Genomic DNA, 9,980 nt, shown 5'->3' with positions numbered 1-9,980 from the left:
GACATTATCGTGTTCTTCTAATGAATTGTAAATTCTTACAAATAATTCTCAAATAACACACAAAAATGTAAGACAATACAAGTTACACAACAGAAGATAAAACACTGATATTTGATTCAAAATGGGTTAATATTGTTTTTATATGTGGTAATTTTACATTTGAATTAATTCCAACTATTTTCTTTTTTCTTTTCTTTTTTGTACTGTTTAATTATGTTCCATAATTGTTTTTTTTATATATATTTCGCGACACGTGTAGTTCGACTCCCTAATGAATAACTTGTGAGTCGGTTCTTTTTAGACAATCAAAATGCACAAAGCGCGGCCAGTGTAATCTGACTCTTGAACTTATGACTCTTATGAACCGGTTCTTTTTAGTGAATCAAACAAAGCCAAACGCTTTCAAAAAACCGAGACACGTGTTGAGTTTTTTAATGTTCATACCTTTAATAAACACTATGTTTTTCGTTACTTATTATAAATTATAACGAATTTACGTATGAGTAAACGTTTTATTGTTTGTTGGAAATATTTAAGGAGACTGTAAAAGGTCATTTAAAATTCTGTGTATGGAACCTTTTGGACAAATGTTATTGATTGTATTGTATTATCATTCAATGTATTTATTATTGAATATTTGTATTTATCATATTTGCACTGCGTTTCTAAGTATTTTTTCCCTTTACAGGTCCATTAACAACTTTTAAACTTCTTTTAAGGAACCAATACCAGAATGGTTAAATTTTTCTCGATTCCTTTCTATACTCACAATTACTCACAAAGTCATGACTTATGTTATAATAAGTAGATTAAGAATAAGAACAATATTGGATCATGACACAAGGGAAAAAAGGGTCAGATAGGTCAATGTTTTGGATGTAAATCTGTATTTATGTTAAGGTTAACATTCAAATACAAATAGACAAAGCATATGATGAACAAACACAGCGGACATGACCTGGAAAAAGATTAGACAGCGTGTGGAAATGAACATCTCTCAGAACAGCTTTCATCACTGACCCATACTGGCACCTGTTAAACATCATCTTTTTCATATGAAAAATATCAGTAATATTCAATGGCTTAAAAAATATGCTTAGTATGTAAAACTATATCTGTACAGCATCAATAAATTCAAACAATGATTTACTTCACTTAGTAAAAATAACAAATATCTTTCGATTCTTTTGCACCAGAAGACAAAATGTCTTACCAGACAACGGCTTTCCCAAATACCCCAGTTCTTTAAAATGCACTTCATAATTAAAAATGAGTAACAACATCATTTAACAATAACACTCACCATCTCTTCAATATCTCATATATATCTGTTTCCTTTGTATCATTTACACTTCTCAGTTAACTGATCTGTCTCTCTAAAATGTATGTTTCAAACATACATGGCACATAGATATTCTGGGCCGTGACACAAGTGATAGCAACATATCTAGGGATGTATAATTCTAAAGCTATAATGTTTAGTTTTGGTCCTCAACTTCATCAGTTAAAGGCCCCATCATTACTTTTACACGACAGATATAGAGCAACGCCAGTGTGTTCATTTTGTAGAAAGAGTCTGGAGCGAACCACTCTCACTGTAGCTAAATTTACACACAAGTTCCTCTGGAGTAGCAGATGTGCAACAAGAATTACGGATCCTACCCAAAATATAAAAACACAGACATTAAATAAAGCAAAAAAAGTCTGTTTCTGAGGTTCCAGTACATTAAATGCTTCTTCAACCGCATGAAAAGTTAGTCTTCAAGTGTAGTATGTCCCTAATATTCTTGTACACCTGCATTTCCGCAAACACAAAAGAAGCAGATTGTGTACGATGAAATGACTTGCTCATAAACTCAGTAACTGTGCGTTAAGCATTGCATAAAAGACACGACAAGACAAGCATAAGGCCACAAAATTTAACATGTTTGAAATGAAAATTGCGTAAAAGCGCAAAGACTGTAGAACAGAGGGTCTCGAAATTCGCCACGAATGACCATCCAACAAAGCCTGCAAAAGTGTTTTCTTTACATTCAGGATGTGCATTATAATGTCCGATAGTGAGCTGTGAACTTATTTGAAGAGTTTTTTGGGTGTGTTTTGTTTCTTGTTCTGCCAGAGGTGGCTGTAGATGGTGATGGCATCCACACTAGCTGACATGGTCTTGGCGGGGATTTTGCTGAACTGTTTCTTATCCGAGCTGTATTTGTAAAGGTTCTCGATCATTTTGGGCGTGATGGTCTTTGGCCCGATGCCAGCTAGCTTGTTGATCTCCTCCGCCTCTGGATAATATGAGTACAGAGAGCGAAACTGGCAGCCAGCATCTCGGAACAGAATTAGAAAGTTGTTGGCTTCGGTTTTCTCCATTTCCTGGGGAAAATAAAACAAATATTTACAAATGTGAAATTATTATTATTTCCCTTGAGGTTTTAAATGACAATCTAGACCTCTGTACCAAGTAAATCAAGAATTCTTTAAAAACGACTCATGTAATCTCTTCATATGCTATGGAAGCTTGTTTCAGCCACAGAATAAAAGATTTAAAAAGATAATTGCGACTTTTTATCTCACAATTGTGAGTTTACATCTCGCTATTCTGACTTTTTTCCTCAATTTTCTCACAATCGCGAGTTATAAAGTCAGAATTGCAAGATATAAAGTCAGAATTGTGAGATAAAGTCAGAATTGCATTGATATAAACTCGCAATCGTTATAATGTTATAAAGTCAAAACTGCGTGATATAGGCCCGGTTTCACAGATAGGGCTTAGACTAAGTTGAACTAAGACTAAGCCTTAGTTCAATTAGGACTTTTATAAACATGCCTTATATAAAAATGGTGTGCATCTTGGAACAAAACAATGGCACTGACATATTTTAAGATATGTCAGTGCAAGTTTCTTTCACTCAAAACATGCATTTTAGTCTGAGACTAGCTTAAGCCTTGTCTGTGAAACCAGGGGATAAAGTCAGAATTGCGAGTTATAAAGTCCAATTCTGAGGGGGAAAAATACAGACTTTTTTTCTCATAATAGCAAAATTAATATCACGCAATTTGAGAAAAAAGTCAGAATTGCAAGATGTAAACTTCAATTGCAAGAAAAAAAGTCGCAATTATCTTTATTTTTTATTCTGTGGTGCAAACCGCAAACAAGCTTCCATAATATTCCACAGTTCCAGGATAAAACAATTTGTAATTAAAAAATAACAAACAAATTCTAATATTATAATAAAATAAATAAATATAATGATCAGATCAAAACTGATCAGATCAAAACAAAAGATTTTCTACCGCCATTCTCAAAAAACATTTTTCCCCTCACCTCCAGGATTTTGTTCTTCTGTCCCTCATTGACGCGGCCTGCGAGGCAGCAGTGAGCCAGTGCGTTCTGGATGATGTATTTGTTGGATTTAGCACTGGGCTCCTTGTACAACTTTGGCCCTAAGGAAGGAAGAGACATAAGAATTCAAGGAAACGGTCAACATTTGTGTGCAGACTACCATACCGTTGAAGGTAAAGGTTATGGCATTTATCTGGGTCAGTACTATTATATATGTAATTCCATCCATTTTAAATGCTAAAGTTCAGTGTATCCAGTTTGGCCTATTACAGCATAAAATATGTTTGTAGCTGATAAAATACTGTAAACACATTCTTTCTTCTGCATCAAAATGTTAGTTTAAATGTAATTATTCAATATTATAAAAATCGGTAAATTGTTAGTTTTTGCAGTTCATTAAAATAAATGTAATGAAAACTAGGCTCATTAATGCCCCCTTCAAGAAATGGACACATTACATTTTTTAAAAGTGACAGTAAAGACATTTATAATGTTACAAAAGATTTCTATCTCAAATTAAACCTGTTCTATTGAACTCTCTACTCAAAGCATCCTAAAAAATAGTGTCACGATTTCCACGAAAACTGTTTTCAACATTGATAATAAGAAATGTTTCTTGAGCTGAAAATGTGGCTTTGCCATTACATGGATAAATTACATTGTATTAAAATAGAAAAAAATATTTAAATTGTAATAATATTTAATATTAATAATAATATATCACAATATTACAGTTTTTACTGTTTTTTAACAAATAAAGGCACAGACTTCTTTCAAAAACAATACAAAATTTTACTGACCACAAACAAGTCATACAAAGTGCATGCATGCATAATAATCAAAAAAGTTAGTTAGAAATAGTTTTGGAATATAGAATGTGACACTGATGTCATGTCACCTGCCCACCTGTGTATTCTGTGTTAGATGCTGCAGATGATGTTGATTCGAGCTCCCAGTTCTCCCCATTTCCACTTACTGATGGACACGGTGACAGAAAGCCCTCTGTGGACTCCGGCCTGAGAATAAACAAACATACACACTGCAAAAAACTCTTTTATAAAGACTTAAGTACTAATTTAGCAGGTGGGCCCTTATTGCTGCTGGAAAAGGACAGTTTTCAAATCAAATCAACTCATAAATTTGCCAATGCCCAAAGAAATTGTAGTAAGCATTAGGGATGTGTGCCATGACTAATTTCCATAACATTTAAATGGAAATTTTGTTAGTCTAAGAATCCTCCAGATGACAGTCAGTATAAGTTCAGTCTGTATAAGCAATCCATCTGAAACAGCCTACTTAATCTATGAATTAAAGGGATAGTTCACCCAAAAATGAAAATGACCCCATGATTTGCTCACCCTAAAGCCATCCTAGGTGTATATGACATTCTTCTTTCAGACGAATACAATCGGAGTTATGTTAAAACATTTTCTGGCTCTTCCAAGCATTATAATGGCAGTAAATGGCAACCCAAAATTTGAAGCCCAAAAAAAGTGTATCCATCCATTATAAAGGTAATCCACACAGCTCCGGAGGGTTAATAAAGGCCTTCTGAAGCAAAGAGATGCGTTTTTATAAGAAAGATATGTATTTAACTGTATTTAACACGTTAAAATATCTAGCTTACGCCAGACTGCCTTCCATATTCAACTTACAAAAAAAAAAACGTGTTTTGAACAGCAAGAGCCGTTACACTTTCTTCGCAAGTTAGATATAGAATATAAACTTTATAAAGTTTTAAATATGGATATTTTTCTTATAAAAACCCATCGATTCGCTTCAGAAGTCATTTTTTGGGTTGCCATTTACTGCCATTATAATGCTTGGATTAGCCAGGACATTTATTAATATAACTCCGATTGTATTCATCTGAACGAAGAATGTCATATACACCTAGGATGGCTTGAGGGTGAGTAAATCATGGGCTAATTTTCATTTTTGGGTGAAATATCCCTTTAAAGAGTCAAATCCGATACTGAATGCTGCTGAAAAATAGGTCATATACATGAACTGTGCATTATGATCCTTATATATTACTTACCTTAAAAGGATAGTTCACCCTAAAATGAAAATTAAGTAATCATTTACTCGCCCTGGTGTTGTTCTAATGCCGTATGCCCTTCTTTCTTTTATGGACCACAAAAGGAGATTTTTTTTAAAAAATGTCCCGCTTTCGCTCATCCATATAATGGCAGTGAATAGCGACCAACATCAAGCTTTTAGTGACCGACATCAAACTTTGCAAAATTTGCAAAAGATGCAAAAATATCACAGAATGGTCTGATGCGACACATGCCGTGTATTCCAAATGTTCTGGGGTTTGGTGAAAAACAAACCGAAATGAAATGTATTATTTAAAGAAAACACTGACCTTGGCCGTTGGTCTTTTGTGCATGGCTACACAACGTGCGCATTCATGAGATTCTATAAGCAAAATTAATAAAATCAAGATTAATATAAACGCGACATGAAATACAACCCATGTAACCTTCTTCTCTGAGGTGAATATATCCGTTGTGTTTGTCACAACAAGAAGTTATCGCGTTTACATCTGTCAACTGTCATTCTGACTGTCATCAGAAAAACAGAGTTCCAGTCCAGTGATATTTGACTCCGTGAAGAAAGCATAAGGATACTTTTTTGGGATTTCTAGGCGTTGTATTTCATGTCGCGTTTTTAATCTTGATTACTCAAAACTTGTGCGCGTAGCCGTGCGTGCAGAGAAGACCAACAGTGAAGGCACATAACGGTCCATAAAAGAAAGAACGGCATACCGCATTAGAACACCAGGGTGAGTGAATTATTTTCATTTTAGGAGGAACTATCCCTTTAAGCGTTCACTTAATGTTAACCATAGACATGTTTATTACAGATCAACTGAATCAATAGGCAGTGCAGGACCAATAAGTACAAACGCAATATTATAAATGGAATTCCTCAAATAAAAGTTTAGTATTTACTAGCAGCAGCAGTGTTAAGTTGACTAGTCTCACACATCCCTAGTAAGCATAAACCTACACACTGATGCCGAGAAGCTGAAGGCTGAAAAAAAAAAAAAAAATCACAGAAGCAAAGCATGGATAAAGCAGACATAGGCTACCCATAGCACCATGTTCTAACCAGGTGCAAGTTTCCGGCGACAAGTAAAGCCCAAAGTTAAACCAAAAATGCTGCACGACTTGTTATAGAAGTCATAGCCAATCAGAACATATACAGTGTTGTTGAACATGCTTCTGTAGCGCTGAGATGTCAACTAGGTGGATTGACGAATTCATGTTGCTTTGAATTTTTTCGTCTCTCGCGGACGCTTTGGACAGAAACTAACATGGAGACGGAATTTACAGTTTCACTTGTTGCTTTGTCACATTGCACCCGGTTAATACACAATGCTACACTGAGTCTCATAAACAATTGCTTAAAAGATGAGCCATTTTCGGATGCTGCAATGATAAAGTAGCTGACAAAATAAACACCACTGCAAAGAAACATGAGAATCACAAGAAAATCAAGTAAACTAATAATGTCATGTCGTATGCTGTACCATTGATCGTTTTATAACATGATTCAAAGATGATAATTATATAGCAGTTTATTATGTTCCACCAATATGCCGATGAACCAGTGAACTGTCCAAGCGAATGAGTTTGTTCAGCACCCAATCTGAACTGACAGCCGTCAGCACTGTGAGGTAATGACATGGGTGTGATGCTGTCTGCAAACTGACCTTCCTTTTCTCCCTTTGGGGGAGCTCAGAAAGAAACACAGATTGCCAGGAGACAGTCTGCTGCCTCTGAGCAACCAGCACAGAGAAAAGACAGAGATACCAAAGACAGAGGGAGGACAGAAGGTTATGAACACGAACACGACTGGTCTCACAGCAATAGAGATGTGTGTCAGTGTTGATTAACAAAAGAGCGTGCCATTTGTAATCACGGCAATAACTGTCAGTATTTTCTCTGCTTTTTAATGATCTTTTACAGGGAAGGTAAAAGTGAACTGGACATGGTCCACTCACCTAGATATCCTCTTATCTGATTGGACGCTCTCATTGTCTGCCAAGTTAAGGGAGGCAAGTGATAAGCTGGACACGGAATATCCACGAGGCCGTGACCCTGAACACACAAATACACATATTTGCATATTATGCATACGCATAAATTTTCTTTTAGAAGCCACTTTCAAAAGCTCTCTTGATATCACAACAAATTAAATGTAGAATTTTACAGTTATTAATTAAAAATATAAATATTTTATTACAAAACAAAAAATATAGGTATATTATTAATGATTAATATTATTGAAAAATATGATAGTTATTATATATAGTTTTTAAGATATAAATACTTTATAAAAATATATATATTAATACTTATTAATATAATAAATAATAATTTTTATATTATTAAAATATAAATATTGCATGAAATAATGAATAATATAGACATATTATTAATATTATTAAAATATTCATATTTTATTCAAAATTACAAATATAGATATAATATGAATATTCTTAATATTAGACATATAATTAGAATATTATTTTTCAAATTATTTTAATATTATTAAAATAATATATCCCAGTTTAATAAATATTTTATTACAAAAAATATATAGGTATATTATTAATGATTAATATTATTTAAAAACATAAAATAATTCAATTTTTATATAATTAAAATATAAATACTTTATTAAAAATATATATATTAAAAATTATTAATATAAAATGGCTAAAATTAATACATTTTAATATTATTAAAATATTTTATTCATTAATTAAGAATCTAAATATATTATTAATGATTAATATTATGAAATAAATAGAATGAATACTTTTTATATTATAAAAATATAAATATTTTATTAAAATGTAAAAATAAAGACAATATTAATATTCGTAATATTATAAATATAATTAAAATCATTTTAATTAAAATATATCACCTATTAATAAGCACAATAAGTAAGCCATTCGTAGGTTCAAATCTATATAAAGTGTAACTGCTGTGTCTGTAAAAAAAACCTCTCTTTAATCAGCCAGGCACATCAACACTGACACATTGGCTGACAACCTGGATTTCCCATCGTACCTGTGGCTGTCCGTGCTGGAGGTTTTGGAGACTCCATGATGTCTCTGTGCATAGATTTGGGGCGTGGCTTCTTTTGCTTGACACCAGGGGTGCGGGGCTTAATGACACTGTTCATGTCATCCATCAGCTTCAGCTGCTTTTTCCTCATATATTCATTTCGTATAAACTCCCGTCTTGCCTTCTCCTCCTCCTTCTTCACAAGATCCTCCTCCGCTTTCATTCTGATCAAGGAAGCAGAGAATTCATGCATATCGACCAAGTTTACGAGTATAATGACTTTTACAAACCATTTAAGATTAATTTAAATACAGAAGCAAAACAGGTGAATGTTGCATGGAGTTTTAGTAAAAAAATATAGGTAATTATTACATTATATTACTAAGTATTGATAAATAAATGAAAATAATTAGTTCCCTTGCTTTTAAATTTGTATGCCTTTTTAGCACAAATAAATAGAGTTATATATTGAATAAAGGTTGAACACATCGAGGCATCCTATCGAGGCATCATATTTTTATCTTTAACAGCTCTAGTGTATATTGATTTAAGTAAACCTGACATAGTTGTGCTATCTGTGTTTTGTTTTCTGTGATCATGTCATTTTCTATTGTTTTGTTGTGTTGTTGTGGTGTTTTCCATACCGTGCTGCTTCTTTCTTCTGTTCTATCTCAGCCTCCTGTTGCTGTTTCTTCATCTGCATCTCTTTCTCCCTCCGCAGCCTTTTCTCCATCAGAGCTGCTTTCTTCTGTGCAATATCCTCCTCTCCCTTCAGGTCGTCCTGAGTCACAGCAACACAAACAAACAATTATTCAATCTGACACAGAAGCTCGTGTGCAGCTGGCTGTATGAGACAATGTCTCTCAGAGAACATTGTTATGTGTGTCATGAAGAAAAAACACATTTTTACAACACAAAATGTTCATTTCAAAGGAGTGTTTACATAAGATGAAAAATAAGATAACAAAGAATAATTTGTTGAAGCTCATATACAAAGAAACATATGCTGTCACAACAAGTTATATATATTTGATTTACGTTGTTTGAAATAAAGTATATATACACCGAGCAGGCATAACATTATGACCACCTTCCTAATATTGTGTTGGTCCCCATTTTGCTGCCAAAACAGCCCTGACCCAGCAGAACATTGCCCAAAGCATCACACTGTGGTTTCGGACACCACTACAAATGGCTGTCCCCTCAAATAATGCTCTATTTGAGGGTATAGGGGGTGATTTCGGATTGAACCAAGAGTTCAGATAGCACACAAGAGCTTGCTAGCAGACTATACGCTGAGTTTCGGTTAATTTTTGTGGCATGCTCCACAAGCTTCACGGAAAGGAAACCAGGACGGCAGAGAGCGGCACCTTGTTTGTTTTCTTTATTTTATCAAAAGCACAAAGATTTATTGGGAGTATACTCAAATAAAAACAGACCCTTTACAGTTTTCTGAATAATGTCAGAATGATGTCTTACTCTTATCTGTATGACCATAAATGGAGTATTTTGAGTTGTTTCCGCTGTTATAATGGACTAAATCATTTGTC

The 9,980-nt window shown here is 33.8% G+C and overlaps 1 protein-coding gene across 4 annotated transcripts in view; it reads right to left on the bottom strand.

Annotated features, from left to right (window-relative positions):
- Window positions 1–866: 866 nt before the first annotated feature.
- The window catches only part of camsap2b (calmodulin regulated spectrin-associated protein family, member 2b), a 123,758-nt gene continuing 114,644 nt past the window's right edge, over window positions 867–9,980 (bottom strand). For 2 of the 4 annotated variants that reach the window (XM_079818958.1, XM_079818960.1), the window contains 6 exons: window positions 9,075–9,211; window positions 8,434–8,654; window positions 7,356–7,452; window positions 4,247–4,356; window positions 3,323–3,441; window positions 867–2,370 (listed from right to left, as the gene is read on the bottom strand). In XM_079818958.1, the coding sequence (XP_079675084.1) occupies window positions 2,074–2,370; window positions 3,323–3,441; window positions 4,247–4,356; window positions 7,356–7,452; window positions 8,434–8,654; window positions 9,075–9,211 (981 nt within the window). In that variant the 3' untranslated portion in view covers window positions 867–2,073. The remainder of the gene's footprint in view (window positions 2,371–3,322; window positions 3,442–4,246; window positions 4,357–7,355; window positions 7,453–8,433; window positions 8,655–9,074; window positions 9,212–9,980) is intronic. The other 2 variants (XM_079818959.1, XM_079818957.1) reach the window with 1 other exon arrangement.

Source organism: Gobio gobio (genome assembly GCF_949357685.1).
Source record: "Gobio gobio genome assembly, chromosome: 6".
NCBI lineage: Eukaryota > Metazoa > Chordata > Actinopteri > Cypriniformes > Gobionidae > Gobio > Gobio gobio.
This window is presented reverse-complemented; position numbering and strand designations above follow the sequence as displayed.